Source organism: Macaca thibetana, chromosome 6, assembly GCF_024542745.1.
Source record: "Macaca thibetana thibetana isolate TM-01 chromosome 6, ASM2454274v1, whole genome shotgun sequence".
Classification (NCBI taxonomy): Eukaryota; Metazoa; Chordata; class Mammalia; order Primates; family Cercopithecidae; genus Macaca; species Macaca thibetana.
This window is the reverse complement of record NC_065583.1, coordinates 49675865-49701121: the sequence shown is the minus strand read 5'-3', so window position 1 is coordinate 49701121 and position 25257 is coordinate 49675865. Positions and strand designations below refer to the sequence as shown.

General features: G+C 51.5%; 1 protein-coding gene across 6 annotated transcripts in view; it reads right to left on the bottom strand.

The window, feature by feature from the left end:
* ACSL6 (acyl-CoA synthetase long chain family member 6) overlaps positions 1-25257 on the bottom strand; it is a 62504-nt gene that overhangs the window by 25585 nt on the left and 11662 nt on the right. For 2 of the 6 annotated variants that reach the window (XM_050792780.1, XM_050792783.1), the window contains exons 2-11: positions 19312-19532; positions 16132-16246; positions 15397-15461; positions 14712-14813; positions 14103-14202; positions 13367-13545; positions 12169-12201; positions 10761-10812; positions 2129-2202; positions 388-465 (exon numbers count right to left, since the gene is read on the bottom strand). In XM_050792780.1, coding sequence (XP_050648737.1) covers positions 388-465; positions 2129-2202; positions 10761-10812; positions 12169-12201; positions 13367-13545; positions 14103-14202; positions 14712-14813; positions 15397-15461; positions 16132-16246; positions 19312-19532 — 1019 coding nt within the window. Of the gene's footprint in view, positions 1-252; positions 331-387; positions 466-2128; positions 2203-10760; positions 10813-12168; positions 12202-13366; positions 13546-14102; positions 14203-14711; positions 14814-15396; positions 15462-16131; positions 16247-19311; positions 19533-19684; positions 19917-25257 lie in introns of those variants that run through there. The other 4 variants (XM_050792785.1, XM_050792782.1, XM_050792781.1 and 1 more) reach the window with 4 other exon arrangements.

Below are 25257 nucleotides of genomic sequence, written 5' to 3'. Positions count from 1 at the left end.
TGCTATCAGCTGGGGTGTCTCTCAGCTGAGTGTGTCCATGGGTAAGACAGGGCAGGCCTGGGGGCTTCCCTGGAACAATGCTCCCAGGAGGGACAGGTAGGGTGGCTAAGGTCCTCTGAGCCCTCTGACCCCTATGGTACCTTCTGAGGACAGGGCAGTTTGGTCCTACTTCATGCCACCAGTGACAAGTGACACCCACTAGGGTCATGGGTTCTAGGCACAGAGTGTGCCTCCCTGATGCCAGGGCCTTACCTGCACCATTCGCTCAAACATGTGTGCTAAAGGCAAATAGGAAATGTGCACATCCGCACAAGTGGGAGCCCACTGACTCTGTAAGAAAAAAGAAGGAGCCCAGGCAAGGCCCCGTCAGTCAGGTGGGCGTCTTACCTGGATTACTCTCTCAAACATGTGAGCCAGAGGCAGGAAGGAGATGAGCACATCGTCCTGTCTCGGAAAGATCACTTTCTGCAGGCGACGGGCATGGGAGACAGAAAGGAAAGAAACACTGACAGGAAGACGACAAGAGAATCATAAAACAATAAAGAGAAAATGGTCCTGGAGGGCAAACAGGAAGAGAGGGAGGGGAATGGGAGTGGTGAGGACAGAGAGAGGTGAGATGAAAGAGAGAAGAAATGAGAGAGAGAGGGAAAGAGAGAGGGAGGGGGAAGGTGCAGAAAGAAGAGAGACAGAGAGACAGGGCAGCATAGGAAGCGGAGTATTAGGTCGCAGCGTCAGTGGGTCTAGGTTATCTGCAGAAGCAAAGAGCCAAATGAAGCACACAGAAACCAGCAGAATGGGCTCCGCAGGGAAGTCTCCTCTTAGAGGGCCTGCCCCTCACTTGCAGTCAGTCGATGCCAGCCCGGCTCTCTCCCCTTCCTCTCCACACCTGCAGGACCTGCCCCACACCCCATTTCTCCAGGCTCCCTGGGCCACCTGGGCAGGGATTCAGAAGGTCTTGGCTAGTCAGCACTTTCTAGTCCTTGCAGAGAAAGGGGCCCAGAGACTCCCAAGTCTATGCAACTGTGGCTGGGGTACGAGCCCCAGCCAGAGGAGGAGACAAGGCCAAACCCCAAACAGTGGCCTCACAAGCCATCCCTGGAGCCAGGGCCTTAAAGGAGAATACTGACAGGGAGCCCTGCTGTGCCCCGCCAGCAAAGGGAGGGCCCAGGACACATCTCACAGATGGGACTGACCCTAGGGACAGGGGCTACTCCAGCCAGGAGAGCCCTGTACAAGGTTTGGGATCCGGGTGGGCTGTGCCTCCAGGCACTCTCCTCTGCTGGACTTCCCTGCTCTCCACCCCTTTGCAGAGGCCTTCACTCTCCTGTGCTGGCTTTTGGGCCAGCTTGGGCAAACCTTGCTCCTGACCTGGGCTCAGCCAGCAACTGTCTCTCACAGTTTTCTACTAAAATAAATTGTCTTTCACAGTTTTCTACTAAGTGTTTGGGGCACACACTCCATAATGTCATCTGCCATGAACGTGGAGAGTGACTTTCTCCACAGTGGAGAAAAAGCCAAACTTTTTTGAAAAGATACACTCCTTTATGCTGAAGGAAACTGCAGGACATACTCACCACTTGTGGGAAAAGTCCTCCTTTGTTAGCCAGTTATAAAATGCTAACATGTTTTAGTCAGGCCAAGATATCAAAGCTTTTTTAATTTTAGATTTACCTTTAAGTACAGCCTTATAAATTAGCAGTTGCCGTTGTTTCTCAGACTCTAGTAGTCCTTAAACACAAAATGACTGAATTAAACCCTGACCTTCGAAAAACAAGTTATTAAGGATTACTTTCTAAATAAAGGTACACACAAAACCATAGCTATATCAATTTTCTAAGTTCTTTGAAGTTAGAAAGGAAAAATAGGTTTGCATGCTTTTCTTTCTGGGATCTTAGTACTCCCAGAAATCAACTGAATATTTATCATATATGGATCATTTCAGTATTTGGAGTGAAAAGTGATGGTAAAAGTGGGGTTGCTCTAATAAGAACAGAAACTCCTGCCTGTGAATGGCAGCCCAGATTACATCACAAAAAAAATAAAAAGAAAACAAACAAGTAAAAAAAATTCTCTGAGGCTTGAGGTTGTCCTCAAGAGACACCTGCAACAGTAATTCTACTTTATTCACCTCTGTCACTTTCAGAAAGCCTGAGAAATCAGCCACCACGTTCCCATGGGTGAGCATCGCACCTTTTGGGTTCCCTATAAAAAGAAAGCAAGAAGTCAAATTAGTTGGAAACTCAAGGGCCACTTCTTGAAAACAGTGCCCAAGTTGGCAGTCCCGGACACCCAGGCTGTCCACCCAAGCCTCTGGCCTTTGTCTTCAGCCACCTTTAGACTTACAGGCAGATGAATGCTGCTTCAGGGCCTGCCATCCTATAGACACAGCCTACCATTAGGCTCCCAGCAGCATGGGACCAGGAGGCAGGTGACATGGCTGCACAGGTGGGGTGCCTCAAGGCCTGAAGGGTGAACTGCTTGTGGTCTGTGCCTTATCCTCTCCGGTCTCCCTTCAGGAGGAGAGGCTCTCAGCCCCCAGTCCCCTTACGTACAGCAAGGGCTCTGTACTACTCCCTGGGCCTGAGCGGGGCTGATCTCCTGAGTCCAGCAGCCAACTCTGATGGCAGAGGACTTCTCTGCTGCATTTGGCACCTGGAAAGGCCCCAGGCTCAGGCCAGGCTGGAGATCCAGAGGGCTGGGCAGCCCTTCCTGCCTGCTCCTTGGCAGAAATGGGACACAAATATTCTTGCTTTGTTTTGATATGACCTTTCACTACTGCTCGTGAGGCCTGGTTCTCTGGGCCCTTGAGGAAGCCAGGCACTGCTAGGATGACTCAGAGGATAGAAGTGGCTAGGGATCCCAGGCACAGAAGGCTGGGAAGGGTGGCCAGCTTGGCCACCATTTCCTGTCAGAGTGGATACAATCCCAAAGTTCCTGCTGGACAGATCTGACAGGGCTTAAATCCTAGCCTTGCCACTCACTGCCAGCATAACACTGGCAAGCCACTGTTCCTCTCTGTTTCCTTACCTATAAGATAGGGACAGTAATGCCCACCTCACAGGCTTCTATAAGATCTAAAGATATAATCTAGGTATGAAAGATGTTAAATTAGTTTCCACTGAGGCAGCCAAAGATGTTAAATCAGATGTTTCCACTGAGGCAGCAGATACAATAGCTGCAAAACACGAAAGTGAGGGGCCAGACTACTTGCAGAATCTACCCAGGAGACATCAAATAAGCCAACATGTTAACTTTGCAACCCTCACCCTGAATGAGGCAATAAAAGGGCTGAGTAGAGACTAAGAGAGTGTTGTACTCAATGCCCCTGAATTGCTCACTTTAAAATGGTTGATTTTATGCTATGTGAAATTTGCCTCAAAGAGAGGGTGGGGGGAGAGACAGACCGACAGAGAGAGAGAGAGAGAGAGAGAGAGAGAGAGAGAGAGAGAGAGAATTTTTTTATCTTTGGAGACAGCTACACTGAGTCATAGCCCATCAAAAGGGGAGGAATGAAGGGTCCTCTCTCCCAATCCCAACCTAACACCCAGGCTAACTCAGCCCCTAATGGGACCACTTGAAGTGCCTGATTGTGCTCCCTGCAGCTGGGGGGCCAATGAGAAAGATGAAGAAGACTGTGGTTGTAAAAATAAAAAAAATAATAATCCCAGGGAGTCTGGATATGGAGTCTACAGAAGGAACATCAGTCTCAGAGAGCAGTGGTGGGAATGGTGGGGTGCAATAAGTCTTATCCACGAGACCAGTTTGCCAGAGCAAAAGGACCATCGCCCATAAGGGGAGACAATCAAGAGTACACCAGAGGCAGAAGCTGAAGTGGAGAAGGCAGCAGACAACCCAAGGAAGGGCACTGCCTAGATCAAGAGTGCTCATGAAGGCAGCCATCAAGCACAGGGAGTTTTAGATATTTGCCCAAAACCATCTTTCAACTTTCATATTCCACTTATTTATTCTCCCACCCCACTTCAAACCTGGTAAGAGAGGGCAGAAACCTCTGTTAGCAAGCTGGGGGAGAAGGAAAAACATCAGAGAGGAACAGAGGAGAGGAGGACCGTGCCCTCCTTACCAAGACTGCAGCCAGCCCTCGCTTGGGAGAGGAAGGAGTCTCCGTGAAGTGTACTGATTCCTATTTTGGACTGATACTTGTAATTCTGAATTAAGACTGTGTTTGTGACTTGCAATGTCCATAGGACTTTTTATTACCTGAGAGCGACCAGAAAAGACACAAGATGCCTGAGTTTTTGCCCAGGAGCAGAAAAAGACCTACCCCCGCGGCACAAATTTAAAGGCACGAATGGAGATAAAAATAAAGTTGTTCTCATAATTATGTCCCAGGAGGCCTACTTGTTCAACTTACTGGTGACCCATTTGTCAGAGATAAGAGCATCAGGCATGGCCCAATCTTTGAATTCAAGAGACAAGATGCATCTGTTTGACTGAAATGTATGGTGGATGGGACTTTAACCTATGCTCTGGCACTTCCACCCATATTGCAAATCACAGAGGTGATTCTGGGGACACAGAAGATTATGACATGATTTAAAAAGTTACATTTCTCTAATAAATAGCTGTCAAAATATCTTCCTTTTGAAAAGAAAAAGTGCCATAGGGTCTAATTTTATCTCTGCCTATCCTTCTTTCATACTAATATCTTTCCTCAAACCCAGGCCCAGATTAAGAAATATCCAAGTTGTCTCATATACAAATCCCACAGAGTACCTGGGCCCATAGAGTATTCTGAGTGTCACCTAGTAATTTCTTCCCATTGACTCTTAGGATCTGGAAGTTTCTAAGGAATATCTCCCAAACACTAGGTATGAAATCAGAAGTGTCATGAAATAGAGTTCTGTGTTACAGAGCTTTGGATTTGCAAGGTTGGCTGACTTGTTCATGCTTGATAGAACTCAGGGTGAATGGTGTAAGAATCTCAAGGGAAAACTGTCTTCATTGATTAAAAAAAAAAATTCTAAAGCCTCCATTCAGTTCAAGCCAAAACACATACAACAGCAGTAGTTATTCAACTCCACTTGGTTAGATAGGCCCTTTTCTTCTCCAACATGATGAGAAAAGTTCATGTCCTTTAGTTTTCTTGTGGATATGAATGCCATTTTATACATGTCTAATGGCCTATAGAATTTTAAAACATTCCCAGACATGCCCAAATTATTTCTTTAAGTTGTCTCTACGTGTGGTCCCAAAGGATGAAGAAGAAGTGAATGTTGGCAACAAATTGTGGGGAAAACTGAAAGGTTGCAGAATCAAATTGCAGAATTTTCCCTGGTTTTCTCTTTTTCTGGTGCAATGTCAGTAAGAGATGCTGGCTATCCAGGCCACTGATGTCTCAGCAGTATGAGACCCACTGTATTTCCCATCATCCCCTCATAAGCTGACCATTCTTGTACTTAATTTTCTCTCTAGCCACTGAAGAAAAACTCTCCAAGTGTTAGATTCTGCCAATGACATTTTGGCTTTGGTCAGTGTTCCTGGGCAGGCCTCCCATGGCTATTATGTAGAAAAGAATTTTGCTGGGTGACGATCTGCCCTGGTTGGATGTTGGCTCCAAGTGACAGCAGCTGCAGATAGAGTTGAGCTCAAGGTTTCTCCTGCAGGGGTGGAAGTGGGTTTGGGGACAGTTCTGGGCCACCCAGCTGGGGGATTCTGGCTGCTTGTTTCTGCTTTTAAATAGTCAAAGGTGGGTTATAATAGTTACTGGTGACTGAAATTCTCTGGAAGTTTCATAATGCAGGTAGAGTGTTCGTCTTCCTGCTAAAGGCTCTCAAATCTTTAGGTCTGAGTCTTACTTTTATCAATCCCATATCCATCAATTTTTTAAAAATCAGACTTGAGGGCTAGTAAGAATAGAAATAATAACTATAATAGTAGCCAAGTATCCAACACCCACTAATGTTGGCACTGTGCTGGGCACTTCATACATGGTAAATCAGTTATATCTTGAAACAACTCTATGCAGTAAGTTAAGTATATTCATCTAATACCCAAGAAAACAAGCTTAAGAGAGATTAAGTAATTCTATAGCTGTATAGTAGGAGTGCTGAGATGTAATTTTATGTCTACATTCATACAGGTCTTGAACCAAATAGCACAAAACAAATAGGTCATGGTGAACATTTTCCCCAGAAAGCCCACCTCTGAGTAGCCACAGTTCTGGGGCTGATGGGCATTTACATGCTCAGCTAAATGACTGCAGATGCCTGGGCTTTCATGGGCATCCTCAGTTAGAACAGAAGGGATGCCCCAATTTGAATGGCCTCCACCCCCTCAGCTTCCCAGGCCCATAGCCAGTGCTTAGAATTGATCCCTCATGCTTTGAGACACTTTCATATGACTCCAGACCTGTGGCACCTCCCCTCCTATCTTCCCTCTCATCCCTGCCTCCCTTCCTCCCATGCTGACTCCCGTGTCCCTCCCTTCAGGCACTCTCCCGTCAAGTGCTTCAGCTCTTGGGACTCCCCAAGGATCCCATTCTGAAAACCCCACCAAGCCAATCCAGCTGCCAACCTTCCCGCTCCCTCCACAGCACAGCCCCTGAGGCTCATAGCCTCTGTCCCAGAGGGGCTCTCTTCCCAGAAACTGTCAACACATGCCCCCTTTAGACTCCTCTCACCCTCAGCCAGGACTCTGACTCCCACTCCACAAAGGAGGCAGAAGCTGTCAGAGGATTCCCCACATCTTCCTGGCCTCCCAGACTCTGCTCTTACCCTTTCCTTCCTAGCAGGGCCATCTCCTCCCTGGTGCTTGGAGGCCTCCTCTCTCCCTAACCCACACCAAAGCTTCGGTGGCTTTGGTGCTTGAGCATCCTCTTCCTTTCCTCTGTCTCCAGTGGCCCCTTCTCAGCCATAAGAAACAATTTCAGAATCTCCAGAAGAGCAACAAACCTCCCCCAAAGCCCTTGACTCTACCAGCTGCCAATCTCACTCTCTGCCACATCTTCATAGTCAACTATTAAAAAAAAAACCACCACCTTCTCCTCAAGTATAACACACACATGGACAAGTGCCCAAATAAGTGTAAAGGTCAATGGAGTTTTCCAAAGTGAACTTGGCTATACAACCAGCACCCAGATCAAGACATAGAACATCACCAGTGTCCCAGAGGCTCCTGTATCACCCTTCCAGGGTGCTATTATCCCAGAAGACATCCCCTATCCTGATTTGTAAAACCACAGGGTAATTTATGATGTTTTATAATTTTATATGAAAGAAATCATACAATCTTTTGTGCCTGGTTTCTTTTGCTCAACATTGTGACATAATGTTCTACTGTAAGTAAATAAGCATTTGAATTATTTCCAGATTTTGACTGTTACAAATAGTGTTGCTATGAACATGATGGAGCATGCCTTTTGGTGGCATGGCCAAGCTTCTTGAAAGAAGTGCACACATGCTTGTACTGAATCAACATCTTTACTTTCCATTCACTCCTCAGTCCACAGCAACCAGGTCCTCCACCCCATGCCCCAGGACCACTCTTTTTTTTTTTTTTTTTTTTTTTGAGATGGAGTCTCGCTCTGTTGTCCAGACTGGAGTGAAGCGGCACAATTTCGGCTCAATACAACCTCCGCCTCCCGGGTTCAAGCGATTCTCCTGCCTCTGCTCCCGGGTAGCTGGGACTACAGGTGCCCGCCACCACACTCAGCTAATTTTTTGTATTTTCAGTACAGATGGGGTTTCACCATGTTAGTCAGGATGGGGTTTCACCATGTTAGTCAGGATGGGCTCGATCTCCTGACCTCGTGATCCAGCCACCTCGGCCTCCCAAAGTGCTGGGAGGACCAACCTTTGTCAAGAGCACCAGCAGGTCATTTCATGGTGACATCCTCCAGTTACAACTTAGCCACAAATGATGCTGACAGATCCTTTTCTCCTCTAGCCTCTCCAACCCCTCCTGCCTGACCTCTATTGGGAACTCCTGTCCCATCATCTCCCTCATGCTCGTGCCCTCAAGCCCTGCCTGGGGCCCTCTCTTTTCCTCTCAAAACTCCCTCAAAGCAGCGTGTTCTGTGCTACCACAATGCCTCCGCACATGCTCTTTCTCCTGCCGGGAATGCCCTTCCCTGGCTTCTACAGCTACCGATCCTTCAGGACTCTGCTTAGACTGACTTCCTCTGAAAATCCTTTCTGTCCTGATGTACTGACCTCTCGGTGGCCAGGTACCCCATGCAGCAGGGATGCAGACCTCAAGGCAGTGACCACACCATATTGTAACTGCCTGATGACACAAGCTGGGAGTTCATGGGTGCAAACCTATGTCTTCTTCATCCCTATGCCCTCGGCCCCTAATGCTAGGTGTGATGCATAGTGGGTACTCACAAAAATGAGCTGAATGAATAAATATAGATGAATTCGAAAAAGACTGCTAAAAACACATAGACTGGAAGTTATGTTTTTAAAAAACTCTGTATTTTCTTTGCTGTGAAGACAAGGTATATGAGCTCACAGGGATAAAACATCCTAACTATCATTCAAGGGACCCAATTTCCCAAACTGGGCTGTGCTACACCCACATATTGTCTTTTTTTCAGATGTGGGAGTGGGTTCAGATTCCAGTTCAGCTAACAGTTATTTTGAAATGAATAGCAAACCACATGCCCACCCCTCAGCCATCACTGGGTACAGGCAGACCACAAGCTCTCACCACCTCCCAGACCTTCTTGGCCTGAATAGGGACTTCAAAGTACTGACTTATTCTAGGAATCTCCACAGATTTTTCCACCGCATGCCAAGAAGGAAATCTTCCTGGAATGATTCCACCAGAATCATGGGCCAAGTGTCAGGTTCAGATTGTATTTTCCATCTTTCCCCACGAAAAGAACAATGTGGCCCTTGATAAGGCTGGGAGCCAGGACATTTAGCTTACATTTAAGGGAAGCTGTATCTGGGCTGTGACGCTGAGGACACACAAGGCTGATGTGCCCAACAAGAGGATGAGTACAAGAGGCACAGCACGGGCTTAGCCTAAAACCAAGGAAATCCAAGTGCACAGCCAGGTGGGGTGATATCAGGCCAGAGCCCTGCTCACTCCCCCAGCTCTGCCCAGGCACCAGCCATAGCTTTGGAGTGGGAGGTCTGGGAAAGTAAGTCATAGCCTGTGTTTCGAGGCCCACACATTCTGCTTCCGCCACACAGAGCTTGAGCAGGATGGCTTAGCTTCCTACAGTCTGGAAAAGCACTGGACAGGATGTCTGCCCTCCCCAGCCAGGCAATAGCACATTTCTGCATCATGAAGTTTTTCTCCAGATCCAAGGGCAATGTTTATGACCAAGTGACCTGTTAAAAGCCTGAAGGCACACTTTGAAGGCAGGTCCAAAGGTAAGGCCATAGCAGTGACCTGCTCTCCAAAACCATGTCAGCAAAAATTCACACTGTAAAACTCAAGACAAAAAGACATTGAAAGTGCTCTTTAAAAAGCAATATAAACCTGAAGGGCATTTCTGAATTCTGGGTTGGCTCTGGATGTCAGCCTGTGGAGAGGAAGGGCTGTGTTGTTATTTTTCTGACAGAGTTTAGTAGAATATGGTGGAAATCCTTGAACCCATATGACTTAATGGTAAAAATCGATATTCAATAAAGCGTTATTTATCATGATCCACTGACATGAATGATCCTGGTTATAGGGCTGGTCACAGATCTGCCAAATGCCTTAGAGGCTGCATCTGCAGAAGGCATGCAGCGCCCCAGTTCACTGCCCACTGAGAGCTGCCATCAAGATGGGCCAATCCTCAGTTTGGAATAAGAAGGCTGGAGACTTCCTGCCCATTCAGGGCAAGGCAAGTGACATCCACGTCATCAAATGAGATGGAAAGGCAGCACTGGGAAGGGCCCTGGCCTGGGAATTATGAGAACAGGGCACAAGTCTTGGTGCTTCTACTTGCTGATGGTGTCCCCTTGGAGCAAGCAGGCTTGGTGACAATCCTGCTCACCTCACAGGCTGTGCTGAGGCCCCAGTGGTGCAGAGAGAGGGTGGACAGCATGCTATAGAAATGCAGAGGGTTGTGCCTGTGCTGTGTCCTCTTGCACATTCTGCCACCCCCAGGAAGCCTTCCTTGATTATTCCTGCCACTGTTGATGTGTGTTCTCCTCTGTCAACTCCAAGCACAGAGGGTGTCATTTCTGCTTGTGTGCTTTGCCTGACAGCCTTGCTCACGGCACACCAGCTCCAGCCTGTGGAGCATCTGTATTATCCTTTCACACACTGCCCCATCTCCCACTTGGCACCTTTAGCCACCCTCATGGCAGATGAGAAATTGGGGACACTGGTGGCAGAGAAGTTAAATGACTGGCTCACAGTCCCCCAGCAAGTGGTGGAGGTAGGACTCAAACCAAGGCTCTCAGACGCCAAACCTCACACTCTCTCCCCAGTCCCCAACACAAAGGCCAGGTAGAGGCAGAAAGCAGGGGAGTGAGAGCTGTTTCCCAGACAGAAATGACCCCAGTGAGAAAGGACCTCCCTCAGCACATGATCCAGCTGCCCATGACTCTGCTGACTCAGCTCTGGGAGGTGCCAAGCTCTCACACTAGACGTCCCAATGCACACTGTCCATCTGCATCTGGCCACTCTTATGCTGGGCACTGGGAGGTGCAGGAGGGACCCAGTGTCTGGAGCCAGGCACCAGACAAGGCTCAGCCCATTTCAAACAGGGCATCAAAGACTCCAGCAGTCACCTGCTAGGCCACCAGGGAAGGGTGCAGGTAGCCGTGGCTGGGGATCTGTGTGCCTCTGCTTACCTGTTGTGCCGCTTGTGAAACACACAATGGAGAGGTCATCAGGCTGTGGGGGCTGCAGGGGTGAGAAGAGGAGTGTGTTAGGGAGACCCAGTGTGGCCAGCCAGGGCCCAAGATGCCTGAGCTCCCCCACCAGCCAGGCCCATGTGTATGCTGTATGTGGGTGTGAGCATGTGTTGGGCACGCCTGCATGCTCCTGTGTGCTGCACTCAGAAAGGTGGGCAGGTGAGCGCTCAGGAAAAAGAAGAAGAAGCTAAGGAAACCTAACTGGGGTGTGAACACTAATCTGTCCCACCAACTTCATATCTGGTCCCACTGCCTCCCCTACTTGAGTCTGGGCTGAATTATCCTAGGTGGGATTGGGTTGCAGTGGCCACATCTCAGTCTCTGTCAAAGCTCTGACCTTTCTAGTGGATGTGACCCAGTTTCCTCCCTCCTTCCCATGTTCTCCCAAGTATCTGGGGTTAAGCTTGGGAGCATGTGTGGCTCGGTCACTGAGCTGCTCACTGTGTCACCAAGGCTGCTCTGCATCAGCCCTTGCCCTGGCACTGGGCACACAGTCTGGGGTCACCAGAAGGAGCCCACCAAGTCTGATTGCATGTAGAGGATGGTTTCCCAGAGGAGGTGACAGTTGAGATGGAAGGGCAAGCAAGATTTCTCCAGATGAAGTGTGGGTGGGTGTTTTGGGGAGAGGAACCAGCCTGGGCACAGGCAGAGGCACAAGAGACAAAGGGTGCTGAGGGATGGGAGAGTGGTTCTCTAAGACTGAGCCCTGACGTGTGGGAGATGGGCAAACACCAGGGGCTACCCATGCAGTGCCCTGGGAAGCTGGGGGTGACCTGCTCAGGCCTGTGTGAAGGGAGAGGGAAGGACTGAGCTGGAGGGAGGCCTGGAGGCCAGATGGCTTTTAGAAAGTTGAAAACCCCCACATGGCCCATCCCAGGGGCAGCTGTCCTCACTGTGGCTCAACCCCAGGAAGTATCACAGGGGAATGACACACAGAAAAGTTCACAAAGCAAAGATGAACAAAGACAGCAGATGCCACAAGGCCATTTGGCACAAGAGTCCATTTCTGGTTCTGTTGCTGCTTCTGTCTACTGCATCTTCTGGAGAGTTTGCCATATTCATAGGGAGAAAATAAGACTTCCCAAATAAGTTACTTGAAGAACCAAGGGTGGCCACGATTGGCAGCTCTTTTTTCTCCCTCCCAAATACCTGACTCCTGTTCCAGGTCCTTCCCTGGGTCCTTGGCCCACAGAAGTCCTGGACACCCAAGTGGGCATTTCCTGGCTTGCACACAGGAGTTTCTTATTAACACAGAGGTGCTGGTCTGTGCACAGTGAGGGACTCTGGAAGGACAAGCCCTGCACACCATCTTACTCAGTAAAGACCTGAAGGCGGATTAGCTTACCACAGGAGCATGGTGATTCTCTTGGCCACAGTCCTGAAAGAAGAAAATGTTGTTTTTAAATGCTCAAAATTTCTCTCTCTCTCTCTCTCTCTCTGCCCCTCTGTCTGTCTCTGTCTCTCTCTGTCACACACACATACACCACACACACACACACACAAAATCAGAATAAACAGCTCAGTAGGCCTCACTCCTGCATCAAGCCCAGAGTTTAAGATTCCAAAGAGGTCACTGAGGTGGTCATGGCAGACACGACCTCAGTGGCCTCTTCTCAGACAGACGTCTAAGCCTGAGGCTCCTGGGAGACAGGGAGGGTGACTAGAGGTTCTAGGCCACCCCACACATTACAGACAGGGAGCCTGAGCCCCAGGGAGAGGCTAAGCAGTGTGCACATGCCAACTGTGTGATGGCAATCCGGGTGTGAGCATGTTGGGCTTAAAGTGCTCTTGGCACAGCTGGGCACATGCTCAGGATGCAGCAGCTGGGTGGACTAGGCTTCTGGATGAGCAGTCAGTGCTGGTGGGGCAGGTGGGGGCTACCAGTGTAGGTCAGCTGCCAGTGCCAGGGAGGGGTACAATGCATAGGCATTACCAGTACAGTGGGGAGCACACAGGGAGGCAGGAGGAAAAGGAGGGCCTGGGGCCTAGATCCAGTAGGGCATAGTGGGGGGTCAGCGGCTGCTGGGCAGGGCCTGAGGCCTTGGAGGCCAGAATGTCCTGTGTCACCCCAGCAGACCACAAACTGCCACCAACCTGATGTCTCAGGGGAGGACAGGCACAGACACATCCGTTCTGCTGGCCGCTGGGGGTCTGGATCACGGTTGCAAGAACCCTCCCAGACTCCTGGACCTATGTCTCTAGTTCTCAGACACAGACAGGCTAAGGCTAGCTGGAAATGAGGAAGCTCCAGAGGCTGCGTGAGTACCTCTGAGGTAAGCTGGCACCACGGGCCACCAGTCAGCATGTAGTGCGAGGCTGGATTAACTGATCCAGCCACAGAGCCTATCTCCCAGAGGATGCCTGTGGGCACCAACCCCACCACCCACCACCAGCCCTTGCAAAGCCTGCCCTGTCTGGACACTGATATACCCTGGGGGCCCAAAACAGCCACCCCAGGGCATGAGAGGGACAGATAACCAGAAGTTCTGACTTGGTGACCAGCCAGCGGTAGCCCAGCAAACCGCCCAGAAGCAGACCCTCACCTCCACGGCCTGCATGGACTTAATGACCACCCCGCACTTCTGCCCTCTCTCTTTCAGGGCTTCTTCAAATGGGTCCATGAGGATAATCAGCTTGAGGCCTGGAGTCTCCTTCCTCTCCACATGCTCTAGCAGAAGCACAGCCTTCTGAGGTTTGTCCACAATCACGGTGCTGATGTCCGCTGCAGGGGGCCATCAAGGAGAGTCAGACCATGTGGGCCCAGGCCATGAGTGCAGGCAGCATGTGCCAGGCAGCACTTCCATGGGCTGTGTGCCCATAGCTTATGTGTAAACAAATACATAAGACAGGCCTCACGTACAGAGGAATGTGCCATGGGCCCTAGGCGGAACCAAGGGCAGAAGGCCAGGGAACCTCTTCAAGCAGATTCCAAGCTTCCCTTTGTTCCAGGTTCTGCCCCCATCATCCCAGGTCTGCTTGAGATATTTACCACCCCCTGCATCTGTGCAAAGCTGTCATGAACTTCAGAGGGTTGTACCCTGTGTGGAGGGTGCTGCAGAGGTTCCTTCTTGGCAGCTGAGCCCTGTGGAAGGAACCTACAGGTGAAGTCTGACTGGGGACAGCTTGACTCAGGAAGCCAACTCAGGACCCACAGTGTAAGCCCCTAGTATTTTTTGAGAGCAAAGTGCCTCTTACAAGTGTCAGACAATCAGCATAACCTGAGAAACTGGAGGCTAGGGGCCAGCTGCCAGTGGCAGGGTGGGGTGGCAGTGGGCTTACCTGTATTGATGATGTAGCGGATAGCTCCAGGGCCCAGGGTGTCATAGAGCGGGACCACCACCATGGAATATGTGTAGCAGGCCAGCTCCGCAATGATCCACTATGGAGACACACAAGGCAGCGGGTGGGGAAAGAGGGAAGATTAGAGGGCTGTACTGCCCTTAGGCCCAGGTAACCAGGGTCCCTGCTCTAAGCCCTATGCCTGTGGCAAGGAATCCATGAGATTAATGGGTTGTGTCTGCTGTCTGCTTACCCACAGCCTTGTGGATCAGGTCTGTCCCAGGGAATTCTGTAACTCCCGGATTTCATGTCCAAACTGCCCCAAGGACAGCTCCACAGCCCACATGAGCCTATTCCTCACTTCTTTCCTCCCCACTGGCTCAAGGGGCAGCTGTTGGTAGAGCTGGGTGGGGTGTGGATGGAGCGTGACTGGGGTGGCCAGTGCTGATGAGGGGTAGAGCCAGGGTGGGAAGAGGAGTGGTGGCATAGCCCAAGGGTTTCTGTTTTTTCTTTTGTCCTGGGCCCTACAAACAGTGAAAGCAGGACTATTCCATGGTAGCCAAGCCCTACCCCACGAATCCCTCTAAACCAGTCAAGGTGGATGCTCACCTCTGGCCGATTTTGTGCAAAAACACCAATAAACTGATCGGTGCATGCTTTACAATTGTGCTGGAGAAGTCCAGACCCCAGAAATTCAGCCCGGTCGGCCACCTGCACACAGATGTGGGGGAGTGATGAGAAAACAAGGACTCTTCAACAGGGGAAGGAGATCCCCAGGAGGCATTCTTTTTTTTTTTTTTTTTTTTTGAATGGAGTCTCGATCTGTCACCCAGGCTGGAGTGCAGTGGCACAATCTCTGCTCACTGCAACCTCTGCCTCCCGGGTTCAAGCAATTCTCCTGTCTCAGCCTCCTGAGTAGCTGGGATTACAGGTGCATGCCATCACACCTGGCTAATTTTTCATATTTTAGTAGATACAGGGTTTCACTGCATTGCCCAGGCTGGTCTCAAACTCCTGAGCTCAGGCAATCCACCCGCCTTGGCCTCCCAAAGTGCTAGGATTACAGGCATGGGCCACCACGCCCAGCCAGGATTCTTACAGATCTGAGGGACCTCGCTGACTCCCAACCCAGGTATGCTGGAAGTCCTTCAAGGCTGTTGCCAGGAGTTTGGCAGACAGGCCAGGGAAATAAATGACCCTCTGAGACCCAGCAGGTGCCCGCATCCCTCCCTACCCGCCCTGAGGGCCAGATCTGTATGGGTGGCCAGGGTGGGGCCTGTCCTCTATCACTCACCTCCTGGTAGGACAGCCACTGGTAAGGCTGGTTGGGCTTCCTGAAACCAAGACAGGGCCCATTCCCTGCAGAGAGATAAGAAAGCCTTGTGCCAGGGAGGGGTCAGAGTGGATGTGCCACCTGCATCCGCCCATCAGAAACCTGGATGGACATCCCATACTGTAGTGTGTCCATGGGCCAAGTGAACTTCCCTCCTGCACTGCCAGCTACCTGTCTAATCTGCTGAAGCCCAAGAGGGCCCAAAGCACACAAGTATGGCATCACCCCAGGGATCAGGGAGGTCTGAAATGGGGAATGATGCAGTGCCCAGTCCCCACCATAACTTGTGTGGTGATCCCTGTTACAGACCCAAAGGATACAGACACCTGGGGGCCACTGGGAAGAGGTGGTAGGCTGCCTCTCTTTGCCTGTTACCCTCAGAGCACCCAGACATCTCAGAGGTTCAGGTTCAGAACCATGCCAGCCAGTGGCCTGACAGCTCAAGGCTCCCCAAGAGTATAGAGTGTGGGCCAAGAGATAGCCTAAGGTCAAGCTGTCCCAAGGGCTGGAACAAAGCTGAGGTCAGCCCTTTAGCCATATAATGCAGCTGCTTCTCTGACTGGTAGGAGGAAGCCAGGAGTAGCTTCTCTCCACTGAACCACCGGCCACGACCCTGGTATCATGCTTGTATACCCATCCTCGCACCCACTCAACCCCTGTCACATAGCCCCTCCACACCCCCACAACCCTTCTCACCTGAGATGCTAAGCCCACGGCGGAACACCTGGTACATGGTCCGGGCATCATCATAGTAGTGGGTAAGTAGCTGAGGGCCAGACCCAATCACAGATCGCCGTGCCCCGCCACTGTCCTACAAGCCAAGCACCGGCCAGAGAAGTTGGCTGAGGCAGGTAGGGGTGCCAGGAGAGGGCCGCAGCATGCACAAGGCTGTACACAGCTCAGATGTACAACCCGTGCATGCGGTTAGCACTGTGGCATCTGTGTGCCCACGTACACATGGACTACACACACCTGGACTGTACACACTCGATCTGCATGTAGCCACACTCCAACATAGTTGGCTCATGCATGAAGGCCGGGTATGCCAGTGTCCTCACATACAAACTCCACACACACATACAGCTTTCTCACAGCAGATCAGCATATACAGAATGTCCAGAGTTTTCAGTTACTGTTCATACACACCCATGGCTCATTCATACAACACAGTGGGGAGTATTGGCTGGATTCAGGAACAACCTGCCAAGGTATCTCCCATCCCATCACCTACTGCTATGCCCGAGTTAAGGATCAGTTGAGTGTGGTGTTAGCTAAGAAGGCTGCCATCCATCATTCATGTAATGATGTGAGTTAGAGGACTGTGCTGAAGGTTCTGTCCCAGACACAGAGGCCTAGGAGGCTAGGAAGGGAGGACAGGCTGAATTATGTTCATGTGCAATGAGGGAGGAGAGGCAGGCAGCAAGTTCCTGGGCCCAAAGAGGCACGGCTGCAGAGTGGGAAGGTGGCAAACCCCCTCGGTGCTGGTGAGTAGGGTGAAGAGCCAGCCTTTTCCTGCCTCCTCCCCTTCTACCCTGTCACCCCTCCCCAGGGGCGAGAGTTTCACAGCTCTCCAGTATCACAGCTCCACCTCTTCTTCAAGCACTATTTGAGCTACCCTGGGCTGGGCCAGAACCTGCCACCTCTTGGAACAGCAGGTCTAAGGAAAAAAACATCTGTGAGAACCAGAAAGCAAACAGCCAAACTCAAAACCACAGGGAGCTCCCAACTGTTTTGGAGTGGAAAGTTCTGCTTGGCCAGTGCTTTCAAGAACCAAGCCCACCTAAGACCTGCAAGAGAAGCTGGGACACATCCAATCAGACCCAGTTGGCATCTGGGCAACAGATATGGTACAAGGAGAGACTGTATGCCAGGGACAGAAGAGGCTCAACAACTGGGCATGTGTGTTAGCGAGCAGCTGCCAAGCTGGGCTTCGAAGGATGCACAGGGGTTGCCGGGCAGAGTGAGAAGGAGAGAACAGCAACCTGGGCATAGGCAGCATCACATGCAAATGCACCAGCAGGAGGCACAGGTGCGTTTGGGGAACTGTAGGCAATTCATGGAGCTCCAGATGGCAATGATCGGGGAGGAGGCCAGAGAGGCTGCAGATCAAGGCAAAGAATATAGACTTGAGGTTGAGGGTAATGGGGAGCCAGAAGAGGATTTCAGGCCGGGGGGAGTGACATGATCTGAATTGTTTCTCACCACATAGCAGGCACAGTCAATGCTGCCAGGCCCTGTCTGATCTGGGCCCCTCTTGCCTCTCCCATCTCGTTTCCTACCACTGTCTCCTTTGCCTACTCTGGTGCAGCCACTCTGGCTTTCTGTGCTCCTGGGGGATGAGGCAATGGAGGGTGCAGTCATTCCAGGAAGGGAGGCATTAGCTTCATCCCATGTCCTGTCTTCCAGACCCACAAGGTGACTCACTCAGTGGCCCCTACACATGAGCCAGGGTCATCCATCTCACCATTCTGACACCATCCAGACCACTGTCACCTCCAACCCAGGTGCCTGCAGCTGCTTACTTACGCTTGCCCCTGTCACACCCACCCTTCTATGGCACAAACTGGCCATGTATCTCCCTACTGAAAACCTCTAATAGCTCCACGCTGTTCCCCCTGCCGGTCCCTGCACAGTTCACGGAGCTCTGTCCTTGCTGACCTCTCCAGATGTGATATAATCACAAGCTTAACCAAAAACAGCTGTCCTTAGTGACTTCTCTGGGTCATCACACCCAATCTTTACCACACCTTAGAAAGCAGGTACTCTTTTTATTACACCCTTTACAACTGAGGGCCCTGAGGCTCAGAGAGTTAAGAAACTGCCCAGGGCCATACAACTCAGAGGCATAGCCAGGCTTCAAACCCAGGACTGCCAGTCACCAAAGGCCATTCTCCACAGCACTCGGCTGGCCCATCTCCAGCCCCTCTCCACTACCCAGCAGCCCACACAAAGCCCCCATGTGCTTCAGCACACACCTGCACCTTTGCACATACCATTCTTCTGCTGGAAAAATGCCCTGAAGATCCCAGCCCCTACCTCAACCTGCACTCTCCCCTACAAGGCAAAACATGCTTATGATAGCCAAGGTGCATTGTCAAGAGCAAAAGGCAAGGTGCACAACAGGGTATGTGGTGGATATGAGTAAAAACATGGTGAGTGTCTCTACACATCTGCTCATGGCCAGGACACAGCATTAGCGGGTTGCCTCAGGGAAAGAGAACTGGGAGAGCAGGAAAGAAGACAGAAGCTTTTCAGTACATTCCATTTGTTTCTTTTGGACTATGTGAATACATTATCTATTCCAAATGAACAGAATTAAAGAGGAGCAAATTTTTAAAAGGCAAAAATAAATTCCATAAACTTAATAATGAAACACACCTCACCAGTCCTTCCAGGCTTAGCCTAGAACACCCTTGTCCACTGGCCCCTGTATCGTCTCCCCCTTGGTGGCACCATGTGTGAGTCCACGTGCTCAGGGAGAGCAGGGCCAGGGGTAGGCTGAATCCTGGGTCCCAGTACCAGACCGGGAGAGTTTGGGAGGGAATCTACCAGGCAGCTCCTCATGAACCTGCTTAGGCTTCCTACTGCAATACCAATGAGCCAAGGCCTTCCTACCCGAGAAGCAGGCAAACCAGAGGCCCAGTGGAAGGCCCAGGTCAGGCTCTGCCCAGAGGCAGTTGCTGGGAGAGGCAGAAGGAGTGCCTGGTAAGAGACCCTGCCCAAGGCTGCTACAGAGCTAGGTGACTGACTGCCAGGAGAGACAGAGCTTCTCTGGGCCATGTGAGGTCAAATAAGCCACAAGTCTGGTTTCAACTTCCAATATGCCTGTCTTCTGCCCCCTACTTTCTGCAGTGGAACGTCTCCTACCCTGCTCACCTCTACTTCTTCTGACTGCATCAGGAGGTTGCATGGTGGCTGCAAGGCCTTTGGCCGGTGAGTGAACCAGTAGGCGAGGATGGCGGCCAGGGCACCCATACTCACGAGGGTGGTGGCCGAGAGGCTGCGGAAAAACTGGCCTAAGTCGCCTAGCTCAGGCAGTCGCAGTATCCTCAGGATCTCCTGTGTCTGCATCTTCTCCAGAAGTGAGAGGACAAACTCTGTTGAAAACAAGAGTCAGATGAGGCAAGAGACCTGACAGGCAGGTTAGGGAGGGGTCCTGGGTCACAGGACCTGATATCTGGTCTGATACACCACAGGGCAGGCCCTGGGGGAGTTCGGATGTACAGAGTGCACCCCAGAAGCTGGCTACCTAGAAGGGCTTTTCCCAGGAAGAGGCCAGAACCTTCTGCCGTCACACATCCTGCCCAGTTTTCCTGAGAACCACACGCTCAGGCCCTGGGCCATGGCTGACAGCTGCTTCCATATTTTCCAGGACCACTGCTCTGGCAGCTCTGGGAATGACGCCTCCCGGGCCTCAGGGCCTGGGTGCTCTGTTCTCCTGTGTGACTGCTGTCGTAGCGTTTTACTTATCTTTGCTCCTGGGGTGTGGAGAAGAGGGAAGGGCAGTAGAAGTGCTCAGCACGGTGCCCAGGGGTGAAGGAATGCAGGCTCCTCCCACTCTACTTCTAATCTCCCAACTCCAGGCCATGACCCTGAGCGAGACTGAGACCGAAGCGGGGCAGGGCAGACTGCAGATCAGCCCTGACAAATACTCCAGCCCTCATGATGTGAAGGTGAAGACCTATCTGACTGTATGAGCACTATGGCTCTGCACTGTCCCTGACCGAGTACCAAGAGGACAGCTGGCCCCGCCATAACTGGGCCCTGTGCTGTCCTCCCTGATCCCATCAGCAAGTGTTCAGAAGCAAGGCAGGTGGCAGAGGAGAGAAGGTGTTAAACTGGTAGGAAGAGAAACCACCGCTCAGAGCGAAATGGCTCAGCAGAGTGCTGTGTGCGCTCCCCAGGGGACCAACATCTCCTGCCATGTCACAGATGGCAGCCAGGGAGCCACCCTCACCCACTACAGCCCAAGCGGGTACAGTGGGTCCATCAGGGAGACATGGGAGATGCCCTAGGGTACACAGAAGGAAGGTCTCTGTGAGAAGCACTGGCGAATGGTTGAAAGAGAAGCAGGCCCCAGGGGCCTCCTGCATCCTCCTCTCAGCCACTAAGTGAGGCAGTGTTGGCAGAGCAAATACACAGCCAGCTTGGCTCAGGGGTTCTGCACCTTGCTTGGAACTGAGGAAACTATCAAGGGTGGGCAAGGTGATGGGTGCTGGCATCCCCAATGGGACCCCCTCATGTCACTGCCTAGTAGGACCTGAGGCTAGAGGCACCTACAGGTCTGCCAGCCCAGAGATGGCAGGATGGGCTTGAGGCTGCCCTGCACCATCCACCAGCACCCTCCTCACAGGCCCTTGGCCTTTGGAAGCATGGCTGTGCTTCCAAGAAGGGAAGCAAGGAGAATGCAATAGCGGCTACTCTGCAGCCGTGGGATATGAGTCAAACAATTGCTTGACCCCTGAGAGAGGGGAGATCTGCTAAACTCCCAATAAATGGCATTTGTGCTAAACCATAACATCAAAACACCAGAGATGAAGTCAGTTGCAGAGACAGTCAAAAAACTCTTTAGTTATAATTCCTTCTCCTTCTCTTATGAGCAATGCAAAGTTGAGCCTATCCTTCCTCTCTGAACCTCCACTTCCCCATCTTTAAAATGAGGGCAGTACAATTTAGACATATAAAGCCTCTTGCACTGCATCTGGCATGTTCGGAGGACTAAAGAGATGGCTAAAGAATATGCTCGTCAAACCAAGAGGACTGCTCAGCCCAGGACACATGAAAAGAGGTCAGGAGCAGGACTGGTTCAAGCACTGGGCACAGGTGATTTGGCCTGGACACTGTGGCCCCACAGGAGTTTATGCTCTGCAGATGGCACAGCAGGCTGAGTCCTAGGAACACTCATCAGCCACCCATAGGCTCTGGGTGAGCCTCTAGCCAAGTGTGGTATTGTCACTGTGCTCCTGAGCTGGAAATCCAGTTTTAATAGGCGCTTCCTTGAGCTGGGTCAGTTATGAGACCATCCTGGAGGAACAACCCACTCCTAGCATATCCATCCAATTCAGCTTCTGCATAATAAAGCAGAGGACAAGCTACGGACCACAGTGGATTCACCAGGGAAAATCACTCTGGAGAAGACTCTGGGGAGGTGACCTGCTGGCCTTCTTGGGACATTTACTTCCCTAAGCTGCAGATGGGAAGATAAAATCACAGTCAGGCCTATCAGATAAATGACTCACTACTTAGTAGAAAACCCAGACATGCTTGCCAGCTCTTAGGGTGGGTTCTGAGCTGATGGACATTTTTCTTAAAGGAGATGAACTGACTCAATGATCTGAGAAGCCAAGGACCAAAAAACTCATGCGTAGCATGAGGGCTCAGCTGTATATCCCAAAAGTTTTAAAGGGAACCCTGGAAGGATACCTCATTACCACCAGTCCCTGGTCCTTGGCAGTTGCTCACGGACTCTAAGCTTTGTGTATTGTGGCATTCGGTGCAATGCTAGAGTTTTTGCAGAGCACAGCCCAGATTAGCCAAGTCATCCATCTGTCCTTCTACCCATCTAGCAGACCCTCACACGGTCCCTGTTGTCATCTAGCTCAGAGTTGGGCCTGCCCTCGGTCCCATGGGGAGGACACATGAGGAAATGGGCAGTGCTATGATCAGACATGGGGAGCCAGAAAAGCTGCCTGACGCAGATATGAGGGAGTCAGGGCAGGCTTCTGGCAGGAAGTGATATTGATCCTGAGAATGAAAGATAAAGACAAAAGGGTGGCCCGGCAGAGGAAAGTAAATATACAAAGGCTGGAGTTGAAAGAGCACATGGGACACTTAGGGAACAGAATATTCTGTGCAGAAAATAAAGCACTGAGCCCACAAAATCTCATACAAAGATCAGTGCTACAAGTCTGTGGGGCTGGCCTCTTGGATATGCTGAGCTTTCAGCAGTCACCATATTACCATGGTCCTCAGTTGGAGGAAGAAGGGGACTTGGCCTAAAATTCCTGAATTCCTGATGCCTGGGCAGCCCTTTCCTACGCACTGTACTGTTTGACCCTCACAACAGCTGCAGGTACTCCCTCTAAGGTGGGAGCAGAGACTCCACTGGAGAAGCCACCTTGTTCAGCAAGCGAGGCACACAGTAAAGAAGTAGTAGAGCATGGACTCAAGCCCAAGACTGCAGTCTCAATGCCAGCCCCTCATGTGGTATGGCCACCCCAGCCCCTGCCAACACGGGGCCCACTCTCACAATCCATCCTTTCCTTTGCATTGGCACTGAGCCCACAGACAACCAGCTCCAGCTGCTTGGAAGAACCCAGGCCCGGGTTCAGGGGCTGGGGGAAATGCAAGGCCACCAGAGCCTGTGTGAGGGGACAAGCCAGTCAGGCCAGTCATTTGCTATTTTTCGCCAGCCCACATGGGTGGGCTTCTTCCTGGTCTCACATCAAGAACTCACCAACTTCTCCTGGCTGAGTCCTTCTCCTCCTACCTGGGGTGATGGAAGGCAGTGCACAAAGGGCTGGGCTGCCCACTCCTCCTTACAACTTCTACTTAGGTGCTCACCCCAAAGGAGGTATTTGCAGCAGGGGCAGCTCCTCTGGCCTTGAGGCTGGGCCTGCACCCCCCCTTGGCTGGGCAGCAACCAGAGGGTCTCATTCTTTCAGGCTTACCAACCTTCTCAGTCAGTCAGAACTGCTTGCATTTACACTGAGGTTCCCTTCAGACCTGGGAGCCACTGCAAGGCAGAGTTGTGAGTCCAGGTCCCCTGAGGACATGGGCCTCACAGTCAGCCCAAGCCACCAAGCCTTTGGCATGGGGAGGGCAGAGCCTCAGCCTTGGAGTCTGGTCTCATCTCATTATTTCACAGGGCCTTGGCCTCCTCTGACCTCCACACCTCTCTTTTGACCTGGGGTAGGGCTTGGTGGTCTCTAGGGTTCCAGCTATGCTGCCTCCTTCCATACCCCAAGAGACTCTCTTGGCTGCAGCAGAGATGTGTATTGTGTGTGTGTCGGGGGCAAGGGGAGTGCGGACAGCACTCAAGGGAATCAGTGGTGCTGGTGTTGCCAGGTGAGTGGCTGTGTTTGTAAATATTCACCTGGCAGGAGGACCCAGGCATGAACAAGCCACTTGACATGAACTAGCCGCCTCCTCCTCTCTTCCTGGAATATCCGACATCTTTTTCTTCAGCACAGACCAGTTCAGAATACCAAGTAGTATCTAAGGCTGAGGAAACTGGAACTTCCTCCCACCTCAGCATGCCCTCTGCTGATGTAGGGCAATCCAGCACGGGAGAGAACAGGAAGAAAGGGGCCCCGGTGGGAAATATGTTGGTTCCAAGGTGGTGGGGTGGCAGAAGCAAAGCCCCAGAGCACAGTCACTGTGGAAATGGCCCTAGGGACCCTGGCGTGGCTCCAAGAACCCTCTGCTGGTCCAGCCTCCTAACCTCAATACTCTAGGCTTCACTGTCTAGCTGGATACCCGACCACTCCTCTCTACCCCAATAGCCCCTGGCCTGACAGCCACCACCAAGCAAAGCCCAGTCTCCCATACCACCCTCTCCATAGGTCTCCTTGCTCTAACAGGTGCTTGCGCTGTTACCAAAGTTATTTCCTGATATGTAGATAGGATCATGTCATGCCACTGCTCAAAAATCTGATCTGGCTTCCTATTGCCTTAGGACCAGCGTCCAAACTAATGATCACACTGAGGCTCTCCATGATCCTCAGATTCTTCCCCCCCCTTAGAATCACTCCAGCTTCCTCTGTATCAGCCTCTCTAATAGGGCTTCATCTTATGGAGTTCTGGGCCTCTGAAAACCTCTGAGGTCTTCAAAAAGGGTGGAGAAGCTCAAGCCCAGCCACCAAATCATCGAAGAATCTCTTCAACTCCAAGTGAAGAACTCTAAAAGAAAACTACGACCTCTCCCAGGGCCCAGGGACCCTAGCAAACAAGCTTGGGAGAGGGCCCAAAGGGGGTATTCTGGTGCTGAACTGACCTGGGTCCAAATCTTGACTCAGTCTCTTGATAGCTGTGTGGCTTTGGGTAGGTCACTTTGCCCCTCTGGGCCTCATCTCAAACAAGCTCATGGACCGAGAGTGCAGTGCCAGGAATGTAGTAAGGGAAACACTTAGTAGACAGTAAGTAGCTGAAGCAGTTACTCCATCTCTTTGCAAGCCAAAGGGGCTCAAAGACAACTTGCACAAGTAGATGCATTCACACCCTACCTTTCCAGCAGGCTCCTGGCACTGGGGAGGCGGCTGAGCTCGTCCCACTAGAACCAGCCTCCCTTTATAGGGCCTGTGGGGCCCAGGGAAAGAAGTTACCACATCTTGATCAAAGCACAAAGTGGTGAAGGCCCTGCCCCGAGTCTGCCCTCCTGGGGACAGCCGATGGCAACAGCCGCCTGCTCTGAGAAGCCGGGTGGTGGTAGAGGCGTTAGCAGTAGTGGCGCAGGCTCCCTGGTGGCTGTGGGAGCAGGTCTGGCAGGGACCAGGGCACAGAGCAGTTCTGTAAGGAGTTGCTGGCCCCTCAAGGCCCCCGCCAGCCCCACCTCCATCTGCATGCAGGGCGGTGCTGGCTCAGATCAGCTCAGAGCCAAGCAACCCAGCCTTAACCCTCACCCTGCCAGTGTGCCAGAGCCTCAGCTTGCACCCCCTTGCTTTTCCCCTCACCTCACCCTGTTTGCAGTTCGGAAAGGGAGTTTGCCAGGCGGGTTTCTTAAAAACAAAGGCTCCTTACACATCCATTTGAGACAACGATTAGGGCCAGGCCTTTGCGATGGGCTTGGGACTGCAGTGAGCATGAGTTTATGTGTGTAGGGGG